General features: G+C 34.1%; 2 protein-coding genes across 2 annotated transcripts; both read left to right on the forward strand.

Annotated features, from left to right (window-relative positions):
* The first annotated feature begins 70 nt into the window (after positions 1 to 70).
* LOC140058463 (solute carrier family 23 member 2-like) lies at positions 71 to 13,010 on the forward strand. The gene is made up of 14 exons (XM_072104084.1): positions 71 to 144; positions 5,672 to 5,827; positions 6,564 to 6,721; positions 7,150 to 7,241; positions 7,450 to 7,511; positions 8,275 to 8,456; positions 8,725 to 8,845; positions 9,185 to 9,341; positions 9,520 to 9,773; positions 9,942 to 10,071; positions 10,272 to 10,415; positions 10,793 to 10,888; positions 11,305 to 11,502; positions 11,771 to 13,010. Exons 1-14 carry the CDS (start codon positions 82 to 84, stop codon positions 11,809 to 11,811), a joined length of 1,854 nt encoding a protein of 617 aa, XP_071960185.1. The 5' UTR covers positions 71 to 81; the 3' UTR covers positions 11,812 to 13,010.
* Positions 13,011 to 13,175: 165 nt separating this feature from the next.
* Positions 13,176 to 21,361, forward strand: LOC140058537 (solute carrier family 23 member 2-like). The gene is made up of 14 exons (XM_072104193.1): positions 13,176 to 13,267; positions 16,323 to 16,469; positions 16,574 to 16,731; positions 17,032 to 17,123; positions 17,290 to 17,351; positions 17,468 to 17,649; positions 17,941 to 18,061; positions 18,169 to 18,325; positions 18,765 to 19,018; positions 19,155 to 19,284; positions 19,393 to 19,536; positions 19,848 to 19,943; positions 20,090 to 20,299; positions 20,442 to 21,361. The coding sequence occupies exons 1-14, from the start codon at positions 13,196 to 13,198 to the stop codon at positions 20,474 to 20,476; spliced, it is 1,860 nt and encodes a 619-aa protein (XP_071960294.1). The 5' UTR covers positions 13,176 to 13,195; the 3' UTR covers positions 20,477 to 21,361.
* The last annotated feature ends 210 nt before the right edge of the window (positions 21,362 to 21,571 follow it).

The following is a 21,571-nucleotide window of genomic DNA, read 5'->3' on the forward strand; positions in this document are numbered from 1 at the left end:
TATTGTGAATAAACCCAAAATACGGTGTGTTTTGTTATCAACCTAGCCTTCATTCCTTGACGAGCCTGAACCGGAGTTAAAATGAACAACAAGACAGGTGAAAACTCTGTCCACGATGGGCCTGACTCTATTGTGGAAGTGGAGGTAAGACTTGTACAAATTACCAAACCATACAGGCTAAGAACTTTAAAGTTTGTAAGGTTTGCTAGTGTATTTGTTGAGGTTAGGTACATAATGAACCAAGGTTGACCAATCTATATTGTTATTAATCAGTATTTGTCTTGAAGTAACAGTGTACATAACAAAACAGTGTCTAGAGGTCCGGTAGTTACTAAATGTTTGAGCTTTAGAAGGGATGTCCGTATTGTACTACCAGTAGACGCACATGGCATATCCACATAGCACGACATTCATTTATTCATTGACATTTGCCTATCCGATATATCACCTTATTACACTCGGATTCTATTTCAAATTCTACCTGTTTCATTTCATTCACATGTTCTGGTTTTAATGTTTATATATATTTATTATACTATACGTGAAGCGATCAGAGTCCAGCTAGATTATGTATATGCGTGTATTGTATTGTATGCGGATTGAACTGTGCGGTACTTTTTGTTCTCCTTTATTCATTCGTTAAATGAAGAATGCCAGTCTTTCGGTACAAAAAGAATAACCATTATGTGATGGCAAGTATGAAATTACTCAGCCATGCAACGTCAATGGCAAATCTTTTAGTTGTGTAAATTCTTCTTACAGATATACCTACAACCGTGCATAAGTTATAACATTGATGAATTATAATTCCCTCTGTGGTTATCATACTTTAATAAAATGCCTGATTTTACTCATTATTTATTTCTATAAAAATAAAAAATATATGACATATTGCTTTTACCAGCTGTCATGGAAAAAAATAAAACACCTGAATCGGATGGTCTAAGTGTTAAACATATTACAATTAATTAATTAATTCCTTGTTAATTATTAACAATATTAAACATTTAATTTGCGATGCGTTAAATGAAAGTTATAATTCTCAAGAATTATCCTTTTCGCAAAAACGAGGTGTAATCACGCTTTTGTTCAAGGATGGAGAAAGAGAAAATTTGAATAATTGGCGCCCCATTACCCTCTTAAACACCGATTACAAAATTCTTGCACATGTATTAAGTAACAGACTTAAAATGGTTATTAAATCAATAGTAAGTTCAGACCAAAAAGGTTATATAAAAGGCCGTTTCGCTGGTGAAAACATTCGGTTAATAGAAGACCTGCTTTATTATACAGAGTGTAATGATATCGAAGGGGCAATAATTACCGTAGATTTTAAGAAGGCTTTTGACTCTATTAGTAGAGATTTTATGTTCAATGTTCTAGAAAAGTTTAACTTTGGAATGTTCTTTTGTAACTGGGTAAAAGTATTATACAATAACGTTGAATGTGTCACAGTTAACAATGGTTGGGTTTCGAACAATTTTAAAATGGAAAGAGGTATTAGACAAGGTTGTCCTCTATCTGCTCTGTTATTCATTTTAGTGGTTGAAGTAATGGCATCTAGAATAAGAAACAAAGATGACTATAAGGGTATTAAACTTCCAAATAATGAAAATAACATAGAAGCTAGAATAAGCCAATTAGCAGATGATACTGTTTTGTATGTTGGTAATGACAAAAGTATTAAGTCAGCAGTCAGTGTAATTGAACGTTTTTGCGAAGTATCTGGAATGACACTAAAAAAAAAAAAAATGCTTTTTGGATTGGTAAATGGAAGAACAGAATAGATAGACCTTTAGAATTAAATTGGATAAAACACCCGATCAAAATTTTAGGCATATATGTAGGGTATAATACAGAAGAATGTACCAGAAAAAACTGGGATGTTAAATTAATAGAGCTAGAAAAGACTTTAAAACAATGGAATGCTAGAAATCTCTCAATTTTTGGTAGAATAATAATCCTGAAAAGTCTTGCACTATCTAAATTAACATATGCTGCAAATATCACTGATGTTCCAAAATATGTATATACACAAGTTACAAATCTAATATATAATTTTATTTGGAACAATAAAAGGGAAAAGATAAAAAGAAAAACTCTAATTGGTGAAGTTGAGATGGGAGGTATTAAAATGCCTGATTTTACTCTTCATATTAACGCACTCATGTGTGGCTGGTTAAAAAGAATTATGAATGATGATGGTGCTAAATGGAAAAATATTCCAATGTATTATATTAAAAAAATATGTGATGTTAATGGTTTACTTAATATGTCATGTTATAACATTATTGATGTTAATTCTGATAAATTCCACTGTTTTACAAAATATGATAAAAGCCAACATAAATTATAACAGAATCTCTAAAAAAAAACCTGAAACTTATAACGATATAATGAATGAGCAACTGTGGGGAAACCACTACATTAAACTAAAAAAAAAATCGCTTTTCTACAAGCATTGGATATACAGTGGCATTATCAGTATTAAAGACATTGTTAATAAGAACGCTTTTTTAACATCAAACGAAATACTGGTGAAACTACAATGTAAAACAAACTGGTTAAATGAGTATTTGTGCATTATTAAGGCAATACCAATTCAATGGAAACGTATTATTAAGGAGGTAGATATTTTCAATTGTGATGATAATGATGAATTAGTTGGGACCAAGTATGAGATTAATACTACCAAACTAATATACTCATGGTTTGTGAAAGAATATTTCATTATTCCAATGTCACAACTAAAATGGGAAGAGTACTTCAATGATAACAACATTGATTGGAAAACTTCTTGGTTACGGAAAGTATGTAAAATGAAAGATAAGAAACTAGCACAATTCAATTATAAGATGTTACATAGAATACTGCCTACCAACAAACGGCTGTATCAGTGGAAAGTTAAGGAAACACAAACGTGTGACAAATGTGGAGAAATTGAAAATGAAAATCATTTGTTTTTTAGTTGTATATTTATTCAGAAATATTAGATGAAAATGCTTAGTATCTTTGTAAGTTTAAATCACAATAATATATCATTTAAACAATTAATACTAGGAACGGGAGATAAGCTAATAGATTATATTTACACTTTTGCAGCATTTACTATTTATAGAATAAAAATGTTATCTGCACTAAATAAGCCAGTGGGTAAATCTTTATGGAATTCATTTAAAAGCAATATGTTATATAACATTGAATGTGAAACATATAACAATAAAGAAACAAGTATAGAAAAATGGGTAGCTTTAAGAAATACGATTATGATAATATAATTTCTAATTTGATACGATTAACAGAAAAAGAATTACAGTGATACGGGTTACTGGTGGTACTGAGCTATTATTGTTTTTTTTTATCATGTATATAATATTGTATAATCCGGGTTGTAAAATAAAAACAAACAAATGAAAATGTGTGAACTATTTTAAAACGGGATAGATGATAGATGACAATTTACAACTCCACTCCCAAAGACTTAATAATAAGTCTTTGTTTATGTAGAGCATCTTGTGTATATGTTTGTCTTGTGAAATTATTAAATAGTTTATCCATCCTGTAATTGGCGGGTTACTCGCTGTTGGATGAGTATGAAATAAAATAAAATAAAAATAATGATGATCCTGTCAAGTGTATAACAAAATATAAGAAAATTAATGAAAAAAGGAGTAATACAGAATTCATATATGTAAAAATGTTACTTATGAACTGTAACGACATTTACAAGTTAAATAATACTGTACTGTACTGATTTTATGTAATATGAGATAATATGAATGTGAATAAAAGTGGTGTTTGCGCCACAAAAGAGAAAAAAAAAAGCTGTCATATTTGATCAGCCGTTTTCTCCAATTCCCTAATTTGGCATCGTAGCCGAATTTAATTAAAGCTTGCTTCCCGCTAGGACGAAACGCAATTATGTAAGCCGCAACCCAAGCGATTGGACCAATCACAAGCGAAAGTTCAAATAATCCATTAGTCAATTCGCTTGCGTTGCGCTTACGTCATTGCGTTTCGTCCTTATGACATTTCATCCTAGTGGGAACCATGCTTTAGGAAGAACTTCTATGGGTAAAGTTTGGTTATTGCTCTTTTATTGTAGACTTACTTCGACACCAAAATAAACGTGAAATTCGCAGAGATAGGTGTTATTATCTTCTATCGTCATGATAAGACTATCAAAACGTAGAATTTGTGGGGCGAAAACTTCACATGTTGCTCACGTGTAGTCTATAAACCTAAATTAATAAGCTAGCCTGTTGACCAAACAAAGTAAACATGTATTTTATTTATTCTTCTGTGATAACCTGTTTCACCTTCGGAATAGTGTTTCGGAGTAGTTGTCGTAAATTCATAATTACTGATCTCCTTATCATTCTTAATTTTTTTTAAATAATTATAAACATTCATTCAGTACTATATTTTGGATGATTTAGGGCCTTATATTACAAAATAATATTTGTTTGATGTTTATTTTAAGTTTAGTTTTGATATTTTATTTTCGTTAAAAAATACTGTTTCCGTGACAGAAGTTAATGTAGTCTGCTATTAGAAGACAAACCGTTTGTCAGACATAATAATGAAATGGGGCTATATAATTACTTTAACTCTCTTTAAAGCATAATACTGTACAGTAATACTAAGGTGTATTTTTTACGAGGCGAGCATCAGGCATGGTTCAATTGTGCAGGCCTACCCACAAAGAATTCCATTTTCAAAAGTACGGGGCTATTTTAGTTTATAATTAAAAGCCTGAAGCGTATATAGGGTCTACAACATGATAAAGCATTAGGCCCAAGTACCAGTCTCATGCGTGAATACCTATGAAAAACCTAGTATGTATAATAACAATGCATACAATGCCGTATGCATTACACATGGTATCGTCTGATGCAAGTCTATTCAGTCAGAAGTGATTGTTCTGCAGATAGAATTTCAAGTTAAAATGTTATCAAAACAGGTCCTTAAGCTATTTGTCTGCATTTGAAATTAATTGTTTTGGATTACTACGTTTTACTGCCGCCGAATAGAAAAGTAAATCGGTCAGATATTAGAATAATTATACAGGGATAAACTGTCAGTTGATAAAACAACGTTAATCCTTCAAAGAAGAGTAAAATTCTTCCCTGATTTAATTATCGTAATCGAGTTTACCACCAAAAACTTGTATAAGGCCAATCGTGCTTAAAGATGCGGAGAAATCCTTTTATCTCGTGTACCATCTACATTTTCGTGTCATCAAACATACCGTACTGCGTATGTTGCTACTATGTTGATATAAAGGGTACGGTACACCACGTATATTTAGTACCAAAAAGAACTCTGGAGGACGATCAAAAAATATTCAAAGTATATTGATCGAAACGTCGAGGAACTCAACAGTTCTTTTCAGAACTAATATACCGCAAACTTTATATCAATATTTGATTTCACCATGCAAACATTCAAACAAATTCATTATATTTTTACATTAGCCACGACTATTTAAGCCTACATTAATTACAATGCCATTACAATGTCATTTTCAAATGTCTATTCTGTCACGTGATTCCATTCATGTCACTTCACAATATCAAATGCCTCTTCTGTCGTCAATACTTTAAAAATCATCACTTTTACTTCATCCTTCCACCTTTCATTCATATATACAAATGTTAATCTGTTATAGGCTTTCCCACAGCTACAAAAACCATTCGGATCATCATCAAAATCAGCGATTTCCAGCAAGTCCGTTGAATCTCTTATTGGTAAAGATGATGACGCAATCCAGTATGGGATCAACGATGTTCCGCCATGGCATACGACCATAATATTAGGATTGCAGGTGGGTGTACAGACTTGCCCCAAGTCTGTATTTATTGTGGTTTTTTTTATTTATTTGTTTTTATTTCGATTTTTTGTCTGAAAAATACAAGTATTCATGAAGCTCAAGTAGAATACGTATGAAACGCCATATGTGCCAAAATATTTATCCTTTTACTAATATTAAGACAAAACTCCGTCTGGAACCCAGACTAGTGGGTGTATGACATGAACTGAAATATTTAGTTTGAAGCTAACTATGTTGATATAACGTTTGCGGTACACCACGTATATTAGTTCTGAAAAGAGCTGTTGAGTTTTCTCGATGTTTCGATCAATATGCTTTGATCGTCCTCAGGAGTGAGAACTTTATATCAACATTTGATTTTGCCATGCAAGCCTTAAAAGATAAGATATACTGTACTGTTTACCAACGATAACAACGTTGATATTTCACATGGGTCATTATCCGCCATGTTATACAACCATGGTTAGGCCTACAGGTAGTTGGGTGTATGACATGAATTTAAATATTTGGTTTGAAGATACTGTACAACGTTCCCCAACGATAACAAAGTTGATATTTCACATGGGTCATGTGTGAATACCATAGAACCGGCCATGGAATTTCTTACATAGCCAACCCTAATTTTAATCTAAATATAACTTTTGCAAGAAGTGCGCCATATTTGGAAACTTCTTAGTGACGTCGATGACGTCAATACCATTAACTAATTGTATGTTTTAACCTTTAACAGCATTTTTTGACGATGATCGGAGCGTGCGTGTCGATCCCTTTGATTTTGGCGCCAGCGATTTGTATCGGTAACGACCAGGTTGCGTTAAGTGAACTCGTCGGAACAATCTTCTTTGTGTCTGGCATGGTTACACTTTTGCAGACGACTTTTGGGGTTAGGTAAAGTAAACTGCTTACTTCTATTTTGGCTCTACACTGAAAAATGAATAAAAGATAGATATTTCTATTGTATAAAGGCACAATTGGGCTTAACTCAACTATTGAATAGTATTATGCTTCATGAATATTATTAGGTCTACGCACTTTCAAAATAACCAAAGTCAAAGAAGTATAGGCCTTAATCGTATTCGAAACAACTACCACCGCGACACCTACCACCAAGAAAACCAACACCCGGGCAACTATCATCCGGACAACTATCATCCGGACAACTACCCCCTATGACAACTACCATCGAAAATAGTATGATTAATTCGACTACGTAAGAGAGTATACCAAAAGATATGACCGACAACAGATTTTTGTTTTTCTCAATTAAATAACTTTCAAACATTTCTTTTTATTAGTATCTAAATTCTGTTTTACAGGCTTCCTATTATACAAGGGGGTACTTTCACTTTTCTCACGCCAACGTTCGCTATATTAAGTATCAAAGGAGATTGTCCCGCACCTTTACCAGGTAGGTACTATGTTTGTTTACGAAGTAAACTAGTATACATGTTAGTATACTTAGTTCAAGAATGGAGTCTACATGCCTGTATGTGTAAATAAAGCACCAGCGATATGTCGTTGGGAAACCAGGTCATAATTAAGTTGTAGCCTAGGCTCCTATTTATGTTTTTTTTATATTGTTTACACAATAACTATAATTATTATTTCGTTTTTAGATGATGCTACACAAGACGAGTTGGATGAGGCTACCGAAGTATGGCAATCACGAATTCGTGAGGTAAAAATCGGAATCTATAAAGTTTAAATTAACGAAATTAAAATGGAGAAAACAGTTTTTTCTATCTACAAACATACTATATAGGCTACAGAGCAAGGATACTTTTACAGAGAACATCATTTTTAGCAAGACCATAACATTCAATACAAAAAAATAATATAATAATAGGCCTAGCGTGTACGGTATGCTTTTGATGTTCCTAATCCTATGTTAAGCTCTGTTTACTATCAAGCTACTTTTTAATGAGTTAGTGGCCGAGCGGTTAAGACAGTGAAACCGTAATTAAGTAGCCATAACATCGGCAAGGGTTCGAGGCTCACTCGCTCCATGGTTCTGGTGGTAGAACGAGTCTTCTCGGATAAGGACTATAAACCGTAGGTCCAGTGTACACATAGCTCATGCGCACTTTAAAGAACCTAGTACATCTTTCGAGACGAGTAGGTGTTTACCCCGGTGTACTAGTCCACACAAACACAGCCACTGTCACACACAGCCACTGTGCAAATTGGGACTGGGCCGTTTTAGAGGTGTTTACCACCTGTTGGTCCAGATCCTTCACTAACTGAGTTAGTGAGAAGTCGAATAAATAAGAAATAAAAATAAAATAAATAAAATAATGTGGAATATGCCCAAATATGGTAGTGATATGCCCAAATATGGTACTGATATGACATCATCGTGTCCATATATGGGCACATCACATTTTTTTAAACAGCACACGAATAAAAAATAAAGTACATGTATTTTTCTTGTCTTTCTACAGGTTCAGGGTGCGATTGTGGTTGCCTCAATTTTTCAAGTCATTATAGGATTCAGTGGAATTATGGGATTTATTTTGAAATACATCGGGCCATTGGCTATAGCACCGACGATCGGTCTCGTAGGGCTTTCTTTATACGGAGCTGCAGCTTCACGAGCTGGCGTACACTGGGGAATATCAGTTCTGTATGTATGAGAACAGCTTTTTGTTTTTATACTTCTACACAATAATATTTGTAGTGTATTGTGATGGTACATAATTTTGTTATTTTGTAACGTTCTGATAGGCCTACAATTGAAATTCTTCGAACGAAAACACAGCAACTTGTTAAAGCTAAATGTGTCTCACTGAAAATGCTGTCTAACAATGGTCTTGAATCGAATACATTCATTATCTTGTGTATGTTTCAGCAACATTTTGAGCTCGTTTTATTATATTTTAAAATATTTTTAGGACACTTGGGCTTGTTATAATGTTCTCGCAGTACTTGAAAAACATCAACGTGCCCATAGGCATTTATAATTCCAACGAAGGCTGCCACACGGTTAAGTTTCCAATGTTCAAATTATTTCCAGTAAGTAGAAACATTTCTTTAATTCATAAATTACATCGTCTAAAAACCTCTGTCTACACGATCAAACTAGTAGTGATATGCCCAAATATGGTAGTGATTGATATAATCATGTTCATATATGAACATATCACATGTTTTGTCACATAAACTTTACGTTGATAGTGTAGACAGAGCAATCTTCATGTATTCGAACTACGACTTGTTTTTAAGTGTTTTTACGTTTTTTATATGTTTAACATGCATAAGAAGACACTCAATTAATAATCTTTCCATTCATCTTTTATACACTACTAAAAGTAAGGCACAAAACTTTAGAAAGCGTTTTATTATTTCTTTCAGGTTATATTAGCTATAGTCATATCATGGATTTTCTCCGCCATTTTTACTGCTACCGACGTCTTTCCAACAAATTCTACTGAATACGGTTACGGAGCGCGGACTGATATTAACACTGATGTTTTGAAGCAGGCACCTTGGTTTCGGTTTCCATACCCGTGTAAGTAAAAAGTCCTTCACTTGTGATTGGTCAAGTTGCCTGCGTTACATGTACGTCCTTGCGTTGCGTCATAGTGGGGCCGAGACCAAGCTTTACTAAACAAGTACTTAGGCGCAAAATTTAAAACATTGTATGGCTTACACAACTAACTTTATCAAATCAATAATCACTTCCACAGTTCAATGGGGTACGCCTATCGTTACGGTAGCCGGTGTCTTTGGTATGCTATCTGGAGTTTTAGCATCCATGGTCGAGTCTGTCGGTGATTACTATGCATGCGCTCGACTTTCTGGCGCGCCCCCTCCACCGGATCATGCAATAAACCGTGGAATTGGAATTGAAGGCATCGGGTGTATACTGGCTGGTTTGTGGGGTACTGGCAACGGAACAACTTCATACAGTGAGAATATTGGGGCAATTGGAATTACTAAGGTGGGTAAACATTCTTTCCAACATAATCTGGCGGCTCTAGTGTGTGAAAGCTCTTTTAATTAATAAAGGAAATTGCGCATGCGCATTACGATGACATGTGGTCAGTCTTTGAATCTATCGCGTATTGTAGGCCTATTTGTACAGCGATTATGTTATGGTTTTCTTCAGGTTGCCAGTCGTCTGGTCGTACAAGTGGCGGGAATCCTTATGATTGTGCTTGGTCTGTTTGGCAAGTTTGGTGCAGTTTTTGTAACTTTACCGGATCCAATTATCGGAGGAGTGTTTTGCGTAATGTTTGGTAAGGCCATCCGATCTCACAAAAAATAAAATTGATTGATTTAAGTAAATAACAATACAGAAAACAAATAATTCTTAATATATTCGCTCTATCTTGTTGTGATCTGATATTTTGCTATGTCTTGTTGTGATCTGATACTTTGCTCTGTTTTGTTGTGTTCCGAAACTTGTCGGATAATGAAAACATATTCTTTTCTTTAGGCATGGTAACTGGCGTAGGCCTATCAAATCTTCAGTTTGCTAATATGAACTCGTCCAGAAACATCTTTATCATAGGCTTTTCATTACTGATGGGCCTAGCTCTTCCCTGGTGGTTCGGTGCCAATCCAGGGATTATCGATACAGGTAAACCAGTGCTTTTTTAGTTTTGTACTCATTGTTTTGTGAAATGCCGAATTTTCCCATTTCCAACCCACCATGTTGACTATTTCTCGAATTATTATCTATCCATAGCAACAGACAATTTTGAATTGGCTTAAGGGGCATTCATACCTGCTCTGTTTCGCGGAACGGAAGACGGCGCCATTAATTAAACATTTCGCGCCGTCTTCCGTTCCGTAAAACGGAAGACGGCGCGCCCTTCATTTCAACATGACGCGCCCGTCTTCGGTTCCGCAAAACGAAACATACCTTCATCATTATCACTCGTTGTCTTATTATTAACAATTATCGACGACCAATGTACTTTTTTTGATAACTTCGGGGTTCTTTTACATTGATAGGAGTCGAAGAAATTGACCAGATCATAACCGTATTGCTGAGTACCAGTATGTTTGTTGGAGGGTTAATTGGATTCGTATTGGACAACACTATTCCAGGTAAGTTTTTTAAAGAGTCACCTGAAGAATTACCGAATGCAGCATTCGGCAGTTGCATTGAAATTGGTCTAAAAAAACACATTTTTCGTACAAATTTGCCGTTCTAATGATATAGACTAATGGAGAGAAAGGAGCCCTAGCTCAGCGCTAGTATCGGACTTAGGACTTAACAGGAGAGAGGAACACATTTTGGCTTAGTGCTATTATAATATATAAAGAAATTATCTTTGATGACATATTTACAAGAGAGTTAATATATATATTTTTTTTTATTCAAGTTGAAGTATCTATTCAGTACCTGATGATTCATTTTTACAGTCATTACATTTTTACATTTTTCAATTTGTTTAGACGATTTGAAAGATCGATATATTGATTACTATTTCTTTAATTCTTGTCACTTTGCACTTGTACAGGAACCGACGAGGAACGTGGAATATTAACATGGCGGCGCCTTCTATCAACTGCAGACGAATCAGAAATGGAAGACCCAGCAAAAACGTACGACATTCCGTTTGGTATGAAGTACATCCGGAGCAAGGAATTCTTCTCTTATTTGCCGTTCTGTCCTACTTTCCCAGCACCCGGATGTAAGTCATCAACAGATGAAGAAGGTAAGTACAGAGCGAATCTATCATTTTAAAGCCTTGTCTACACTATCAAACTATGTGACAAAATGTTGTGCCCATATATGGACATGATGATGTCATAATTATCACTACCATAATTTGACCATATCACTACCATGTTTGGACACATCACACTTTTTTTGTCAAACTATAGTTTGATAGTGTAGACAGAGCTTTATAAGAATATATTGACATGGGCTAAAGATCATGAAGAAAGTGATAAAACATTTCTTATTTAACGTATTTATTTTAGTGTATGGTGAGGACAATCCTGGTCTGGACACCCAGATGTAGTCATTGTTTCATCATACTGCACTGCAAGATCTTGTCAAAGACACGATTCTCTCTCTTATTCGGTGCAGGCACACTAGTGCCGTACGGTAAGCTTGTTAAGTTGTATCAGAAAAAAACATAATAAAATGGGATAAGTTATTTCTTATACCCTGCCCATCTTTAAAATCCGAGGAGACTGATCAATACGTCACGTCCTGTAAGCCTGGACATAACTAAATTGTTTATTCGGATTAATGTTCTCGCCGCGTAAAAAGACTAGAGATACGCGCTTGTCTGTACTATGTACAATGTGACGTATGTTGAATAAAGTGTACGTCTATAATGCACTTCCTACAGAAGAATGTACAAATATGACAATAGGATAATAGGAGTTGACTTGCCTTTATTTAGCAGCTGACTAGATATGTAAATAATGTAATGGGAAATCTTATGGGGTGATTAACACAATGCTATATATACTTTTTAAAATATTAATAATTACTTAAGCTTGGTTCCCACTAGAACGTAACGCAAGCGTTTTAACCAATGACAAGCGAAGTTATAGACAGTTAGCAATCACAAGCGAATAAGCCATCGCTTGTGATTGGTCAATTTTACTTTCGTTGCGTTACGTCCTTGCGTTGCGTCGCTAGTGGGAACCACGCTTTAGTGTACATTACATTGAATTGATAAACTCATTTTACTAACAATGTAGTAGAATTCGTAGAATCAGACGCATTATGTGCCTTTTCTTTAACTGTAGTATTATCTACATGCTTGAATAGTATTAATAGGCCTATGTGTTTCATATAATGCTTGGTTGTCACTAGCGACGCAAAGCAAGTACGTATAGTGCAACATAAGTACGTATAGTGCAACGTAAGTACGTAAGTGATTTGACTAATCGCAAGCAATGGATTATTCGAGCTGTCGCTTGTCATTGGTCAACTCGCTTGCATTGCGTCTCTCTAGTGGGAACCAAGCTTAAGTCTATCATGCCGTACGCATGAAATCAAGATTTCAATCTATACTAAACTGAATTAATAGTTTATTAATAGATATATTAATTGTATAGGCCTATATGTTTTAATATAAAAAAATAAAATTGTTATAAAAAATAGTTTGCTAATGTAATAAATAAACGTGTATAATACTTACATAAACATAATGAAATTTGTATATATTCGTACATTTTTTGTTTATATCGAATAAAATATATTTCTGTACAATTTTTAACATATTAATTGGTTGTTGTATATTGTATTAGTAACTGTGTCGGACAATAAACAGCGCCGCCTGCACCTCACAAAATCCGTCTTATTAATTACTATACCGTGTCGGTTTCATTAATACTGTCCATTCATTATTAAGTCACTTTACGGATAGACCACGCCAAGCAAACAGGATGATCACTGACGGAGCCTCTGAAGCGTTGAACACCACTGAAAAGAACGGCGCTGCCGCGGTTGATGTTGAGGTTAGTAAAAATATAGGCCTAACAACATTCATAGAATTTAATTATCGTATATTGTGTATTTAGATAATGATATTGCCATCACCTTCCATAAATATATATATAACTATATAGTATACATGTAATATTGTATATACTATACCAAGTATAAGTGTGTGTGTATACCAACATCTGTTTACAGTTATTGATATAATAAAAGTACATACTGGCACAAATACCTTAAACGTGGTTCCCACTAGCGACGCAACGCAAGGACGTAACGCAACGCAAGTGAATTGACCAATCACAAGCGATGGCTTATTCGTTTGTGATTGCTAACTGTCTATAACTTCGCTTGTCATTGGTTAAAACGCTTGCGTTGCGTTTACATCCTTGCGTTACGCTCTAGTGGGAACCAAGCTTAAAAGAGCCATGTTACGTGGATACATTGCGTTACAAATGGGCTTGTTTTAAAAAGTACGTATGCCTACGCAGTTTTTGGAATAAATGTACCTGTATTTAATTCAAACAACATGGCAATTCGAAGTAATTAGTTTTTAAGCCATGCTTATAGATAGTATTATCATCCCATTGTATTATACCTTATTGACGTCATTTTAGCAATTAACACAATGACGTCATTTTCGTTCATTTACATTTAAATAATGGAGAGAAAAAACCCTTCATAATCTCAGCACATTTCATGATATAACAACATTCTTATGAACAGCCTTTGTTACGTGAATTGTATTCCATTGCTATCAGGTATAATCCATACAATTACTTGAATCAACAACACTCAACACAACCTACACCTCATAGTACTCTTGACCATGGGGAGCGTCATTGACGAATTCTAAGAAATTACAACGTCCGGCTTATTATTATTATTATTATTAAAGCCACTACAACTCTTAATTTGTATTTTCTCACAACATTTCAAACCCACGTGGTATCGCGTTTCTCTGTTCCGGCAAGCTATCATATGGGAGCTTCAAAGTGCTGGAGAATGTGGAGCGGTGTAAATAGTTCCTCTGCTTTTTTTTGGCTATTTTAGGATATTTTATGGATCATTTTTGTGTGTAATAGCTTAAAAACATTGTATTAGGCGCTATATAAGACTTATTACCATTATTATGTATATACTTATTAATTAATGAAGTTTATATTGCATAGTGTCCTAATTATTTTTGGCCTACTCCGATTTTAATGGTTGGGTTTCAATTGGTACAACAGGCTTCAACATTAACAATTAAAACCCGTCACAATAGTATTAGAAAGTATATATAGTAAATACGAAATGTCTTGTTCCCTAAACAAACATTTTAAATCCTCAAACATTAAGTCGTAAATCAAATTAATTTTTGATACTGTACCAACAACAGGAAATTAAATAACATTTGTTTTCATATGAAATATGAATGAAATACTATTATAACACCTTGGACTAATTCCATACTTGAAGGCCAGTGACCAATTAGCGAGAAATGATTAGCGAGAAATGTTTACCGTAACTAATCCAAGTAGCTTAACAACAGTTTTGCCATTTGGAATGCAACCATATTGTCATTACTAAAAATAAATAAAGTAGGCCTACGTTATTAGAATATTACCGTATTTCTATATTGGGTGGCCATATCATTAAACTAAAGCGTGGTTCCCACTAGAGTGACGCAACGCAGTGACGTATTTGCTGTATTGCGTACTGTAATCACAAGTGGAACCGACGCACGACACAACAGTGCAAACATCGCGGGTTTTATTTCACGCAGGCGGGGGAAAATACAATTATTGGAAAGGCATTTGCTTACGTTGCGTAGGTTGCGTTACGTTGCGTCGCTAGTGGGAACCAAGCTTTAGAAGCTGAAATGAAGTGCTGAACTTAAACATTTGAATGTTCCTTATTTCGCATGTCATTTTCGAAATGGATAGTTTTAAGAACGAAATAAGCGTGGACATGCTGATTAGTTTTTTAAAATCATATTTTCTAAAACAGTTGTTGATATTATTAATGAATACATGCAATGATATAATAATTATTATATTACTGTCACTTTTTTTTGATGGATTGTAATGCATTTCGCAGTTTTTTAGAATAAATCTACTGTGATCAATCAAAAGAAAATATGTTTTCATAAGCCATGCTCAGTACAGTATTAACACCCTATTGTTCCGTGAACTTAACCCATATACCTTATTCGCAATGACGTCATCTTGGCAATCAACACAAATGACGTTATATAACTGAGGGCCATTAGGTGTATGAAAGTTAAGTCCGCGCCGATGCGTGGCTTTCTGCAACTTCGAAACGTGACTGTTTTTACAATCGTATACTATCGATTTGATACTCTTAAATGAAAATAATATAATCAATTTAAAATTTATTATAATAAATTAACACAAAATTAAACAGCCCACACATCCGCCAACGACCAATTAAAGTTATATTCACGGGAAGAGTAAAATCATTCTTTCCGGCGCGGCCTAACCGTAAATTGTAAGACCGGGTGTTACACCGGATGCGCTCATCCCAAACCGCACAGTTCAAGTTCAATTTGTTCCGAAAGTAAAATCAAGCGCGTGTCGTTAATTAGAGATGTGTGATATTTTTCGCGCCTTAATTGTTTACGTTTCTTCATAGAGATATTATAGTGAACTATAATACTCTATATAATATCTCTATGGTTTCTTAGGGACGCCTTGTTGATACGTTTTATCGATTTATATAAAATTATTCCGGAATATTATTTACGATTATTTACAATGTCACTGTAATCTAATTATTCATTAATTTTCATAATAAAATAACCATATAATATTTCCATTGTGGGTTTTTATCTTTTTTTTTTCATTCAACATATTTGTGGGTTTAATTTAATTACGACCAGTTCCAGTGATTTACTTTTTTGTTTAAAAAATTATTGGTCAAACTACTCACGTTCTCTCAAAACCTGAATTTTACTTTTAGGTTACGTTCTTCATAATACTATTATAGGCCAATTGGGCCTACGTCATTTTGGAGTTAGTGTTTAATGTGGTATTTAAAAAACAACAAAGGAAATCAATTTTTTTTTTCTAGGCTTACCCAACCAAGAATGGTACAGTATTGGGCAACTCCAAATATGGAAAATCCAATGAAGACCTAATATCTACTGATAGTGATGACGTCACATATAAGATAAATGATGTTCCACCTTGGTACACAACTGTTCTCTTAGGATTACAGGTAAATGTTTTTTGTTATTAGGTGAACGAACTAAGGCCTGAAATTAGTTGTATTTTGGGTAGATTTTGGGAGAAAATAAGGATTATAATATTGTTCTTTTTCAGCATTTTATGACCATGTTTGGAAGTTGTGTATCAATTCCATTAATTTTGGCACCAGCCCTTTGCATCGGCGACGACTTGGTAGCTACAAGTGAGATCATTGGTACCATCTTTTTTGTGTCTGGTCTTGTCACGATTCTGCAAACAACATTTGGCGTCAGGTATGTAAAGCTCTGTCTACACTATCAAAATAGTTTGATAACAAAAAGTGTGATATGCCCAAATATGGTAGTGATATGACATCATCATGTCCATATGGGCACATTTTTTCGTAACATAAAGTTTGATAGTGTAAACAGAGCTTCAGAGACCAATAATACAGTGTTTTCAATGTCACAAGATAAATGGTTCTCAAAGTAAAAGAAAAAAAAGATCGTACTCTATTCTCTATTTTAGAGAGAACAATGCCATCATAGTCCTGTATTTAAAAAAAAATGTACATTCATATATTTTTTTGGCAGGTTGCCAATAGTACAAGGAGGTACATTTGCATTTCTAACACCAACATTCGCCATATTGAGTCTTCAAGGGGACTGCCCTGCTCCACCACCACGTGAGTTTCAATTCAATTATAGTCCCACTGTATTTGTAATAATTTCGGTATAAGCCCAGTTGAGATAATGTTTGGATTTCAAATTGTTTATATAATTCTTTCTCTTTATTACAACATTTTGTGAATATTTGACTGAATTTTCTTTGTTACATTTTCATGTTATAAGCAAATGCAACCGAAGCTCAACTAGATGAGGCTACGGAAGTTTGGCAAGTACGCATGCGTGAGGTAGGTAACTCTACAGTTTTTTCATCGCTGAAAATGTAACAAAACTGGTAGCAAATAATATTGAGTGTCTAAACATTTAGTTTATTAATGATTCATTTTTCTACCTTTTGTCTTAGATACAAGGAGCTATAATAGTCGCCTCCATTTTTCAAGTCGTAATTGGATTTAGTGGAATAATGGGATTTGTACTGAAATACATCGGACCATTGGCTATAGCACCGACGATCGGTCTCGTAGGGCTTTCTTTATACGGAGCTGCAGCTTCGCGAGCTGGCGTACACTGGGGAATGTCTGTTTTGTAAGTAGGCCTATTCCACATTTACTACATAAAGATAAGATTATAAATGATTATAATGAAACAGAAAAGTTCAAAATATTCGTGACATTTTGAAGCGTATAAAAAGTGACAAAGATATACTATACTCTTTTTATAACTTGGTATTGATAGTGTAAGTTAATGGTGTTAAGTGGAAATGTCAGAAGTGTGAATTAAAGTATGGAGAACTACAAGGATGAAACTAATATGATAAAGTTAGCAATGACAACACAACATACATTATAATAACTATATAATCATTGTTTCTTATAGTACGATTTTCCTCGTTCTGCTGTTCTCGCAATATTTAAAGAACATGAATGTTCCCACTATTGGCTACAATTCCTCTGATGGCTGTCATGTGACTAAGTACCCATTTTTCAAGTTATTCCCTGTAAGTAATTTTATTATTATTTTACATGAATAGACTTGAAATTTTATTAGAGAATTGTCATGTGATGTAATGCTTACAGACTATATACTGTCTTCTTCCCTTCACAGATTATATTAGCTATTGTCATAGCGTGGATTTTCTCCGCCATTTTTACTGCAACTGACGTCTTTCCTACTAACTCGACTTCTTATGGGTACGGAGCACGAACGGATGTGAACACTGAGGTTTTAAATCAGGCACCTTGGTTTCGTTTCCCGTACCCAGGTTGGTAAAACGTGTTTTCTTCAATCGAAAATGTGGAGAATCTTAAAATTACTAGTAAAAATATTTGTATCCTTTTGTTCAGTTGCTTTTATAATTATTATAAATAAACAGATTGGTTTTAATGAATAAAACAATATTAAAAAGAGAGAAATTTTAACTGCTATTATTATGCAAACCTGTATTGAAATTATGGCCATGGTCTGGTGTATCATATTGAGTTTACCCGTGACAAGTACTGTACTTAGTACGTTTTTAGACCATTGTAATTATCTACCTTTAACTAAAGTTATGGATTTAAAGTTGTATTGTATCATACAGTGCATGTTAAATATACTATGAGGTAATTTGTACAATACAGTTCAGACAAAGAAAGACATTTCCTTCCTTTTTATGTTCTCTCTATATTTGTGTACAATAGCCTGATATTATTCTTTTCTAGGTCAGTGGGGTGCACCCGTGGTTACGGTAGCCGGTGTCTTTGGTATGCTGTCTGGAGTTTTAGCATCCATGGTCGAGTCTGTCGGTGATTACTATGCATGCGCTCGACTTTCTGGCGCGCCCCCTCCACCGGATCATGCAATAAACCGTGGAATTGGAATTGAAGGTATCGGGTGTATACTGGCTGGTTTGTGGGGTACTGGCAACGGAACAACGTCATACAGTGAGAATATTGGAGCTATTGGAATTACTAAGGTAAAGCCAATTTGGTTCAGACCTAAGATATTTCATAATTAATCTAATCTAATCTAAACATATGGAAATTTAAATTGGTACTTGCTGAAACATATTTTCTGATAGTACAATAACAAACAAAACATATTTTGCGCAGGTTGGAAGTCGTCTGGTTGTACAAGTGGCGGGAATTATCATGATGTTACTTGGAGTATTTGGAAAGTTTGGAGCCCTTTTTGTGGCCTTGCCGGATCCGATCATCGGTGGCGTATTTTGTGTAATGTTTGGTAAGGTTTTATAAAATACTAATAAAATAACAATAATGAAAATTGAATACTGTGACGTCAGCAATGGGTATCGTCTGCACAATATGACGTCATTTGTTTCAATTTCAGGAATGGTAACCGGCGTTGGTTTGTCGAATCTTCAGTTCGCCAACATGAACTCTTCAAGGAATATCTTCATTATTGGATTCTCTTTGTTGATGGGCCTTGCCCTTCCATGGTGGTTTGCTGATAATCCAGGAATTATTCAAACAGGTAAATTTTATATATTTTATATTTTTATTTTACCATTATTATTAAAAGAAAGATCTGCAAGTCTGATAAATACATATTTTTAAAATAGTAAAGCGTAATCGTTTTACTGTAAGTCACCAAAAGCAACAAGCAAGTTCAAAACGTTTTTAAAAAGAACAACAGAGCATTTACACCGCTCCTTTTGATCTCCAGCACTTTGAAGCTCCCATATGAGATATCAAAGGAGTTCCAAGCCAAAAAGGCATGTCTATCCTATTCTTAAAGCGCTGCCACAAAGCTACTAAGTTATTTTTTTGTTTTATCATTATTAGGTGTTGATGAATTGGACCAGATTATAACGGTCTTACTAAGTACGAGTATGTTTGTTGGCGGTTTCATAGGATTTCTGTTGGACAACACAATTCCAGGTAAACACATTTTCATATCAGACAAAATTCTGTAAATAACCAAATATAAATGCATTGGTCATTATTTTTATGCTCTGTATTATTTGAAATAAACGTTTGTTAAATTTGAATTACATTACACAGTTTTTTTTTTATTGTACGGACAGGAACCGACGAAGAGCGTGGGCTAACAAAATGGCGTCGTACTCTATCAAAAGAGATTGACTCCAGTAGTGTGGATGATGATGACGAGTCCGTGAAGACGTATGACATGCCAATTGGCATGAAATTCATCCGAAGCAGAAGCTTTTTCTCATATCTGCCATTCTGTCCCACATTCCCTGCTCCTGCTTATAGATCTGCTACTGAAGACGGTGGTAAGAAGACCTCAATAAAATAAACACAAAAATATTTGAAAGGAAGATAACTATTTACACTTTGACTCTGAAAAAATGGATATAACAGTCTAGTAGTGTTGCGATTGTAAAATGCTGATTTTTTGTTTGTTTTTTATTCTAGTACAAGGCGAGTTAAGTGTGGATACGAGGCTGTAAAAGGTTTCCATATTGGAATGGTTGTTACAAAAAACTAATCGTTACGGAAATTTCGCATTTTAATGGAGACAATGGAGACCCATTACAGATCTTCCACACCTGTATAATGGTGGAGACCAGTATCCATGGCAGATGGAGATTACATCGTACATACTACAGATATAGAACAATGCTATGGACCGTTGATATAACTTTCACTCGTGATTTTAAGTACTTCAATACTATATTTATATATATTTATTTTTTAAGGTGTATTTTTCTATTTATATCTGCCTGTAAAGATATTTTAAACTTCGTAAGATAAGAAAAGCCGAGTGGTTCAAATATAATTACCAATTATTTTAATTAAGAATTGTTGAACTGATAAAAAAAAAACCGTGATTGAACGACGTGAAGGTTTTTACATAGGCCTATATTAGTTTCAACATCAACATCACGTGGTACCAAGTTATATACTGAAACACTAAGCCACTTAGAGGGTAAAATGTTCTCAACATTTCCAAAAAAAAAATATCTGTACATTTTAAGTATTCATTCGTTATGTTTCGTTTATTTATTTGATCAGTAAAATATCAATAAAGTACAATATACAATAATATACTTTCGACAAGAGATGGGAAATGTTGTGCAGGGCAGCTTAAGCCGAAACACATCGCTAATTAGGAAAACAATTAATTTCTAAGATTTATACAATATTCATTTGATTCAAACAAAATATAATATAAATAAAGACTAGTAATGATTTTATTGAAACTTCAATTTTCTAGTCCTGATAAAAAAAAGTTTTCTGATTGCAGAGGGCGGTATATAGATATTAGCATGAATTACCTCATGAAATAATGGAATATTCCAGATATTTACTTTTTATTGTCAGTAAATATAATTGCGCCTAAATTGATACATTTCTATCATTTTGTGCAATTAATTTATATTTTTTAACTTTTGTATTTTAAATAAAATGATTTTGTATTTGTCTATGTATAGATATTGATTTATTGATATGATTTTGTATTATTCTTTCGATATTAAACACGGAACTATTTTTATTTGCGCAAGAACAAAAGGGATGGTCCTTTGTCCTAAAAACACGGCCAT

The sequence above is a fragment of the Antedon mediterranea genome, chromosome 9 (assembly GCF_964355755.1).
Source record: "Antedon mediterranea chromosome 9, ecAntMedi1.1, whole genome shotgun sequence".
Classification (NCBI taxonomy): Eukaryota; Metazoa; Echinodermata; class Crinoidea; order Comatulida; family Antedonidae; genus Antedon; species Antedon mediterranea.

What these genes read in the sequence shown, in the direction of transcription:
- LOC140058463 (XM_072104084.1), top strand. Translation starts at nt 82, where the DNA reads ATGAACAACAAGACAGGTGAAAACTCTGTCCACGATGGGCCTGACTCT. An exon ending in ATTGGACAACACTATTCCAG is followed by an intron (nt 10,889 to 11,304) that starts GTAAGTTTTTTA and finishes GCACTTGTACAG; the next exon opens with GAACCGACGAGGAACGTGGA. An exon ending in GTCATCAACAGATGAAGAAG is followed by an intron (nt 11,503 to 11,770) that starts GTAAGTACAGAG and finishes TATTTATTTTAG; the next exon opens with TGTATGGTGAGGACAATCCT.
- LOC140058537 (XM_072104193.1), top strand. Translation starts at nt 13,196, where the DNA reads ATGATCACTGACGGAGCCTCTGAAGCGTTGAACACCACTGAAAAGAAC. An exon ending in TCCAGGAATTATTCAAACAG is followed by an intron (nt 19,537 to 19,847) that starts GTAAATTTTATA and finishes TATCATTATTAG; the next exon opens with GTGTTGATGAATTGGACCAG. An exon ending in GTTGGACAACACAATTCCAG is followed by an intron (nt 19,944 to 20,089) that starts GTAAACACATTT and finishes TTGTACGGACAG; the next exon opens with GAACCGACGAAGAGCGTGGG.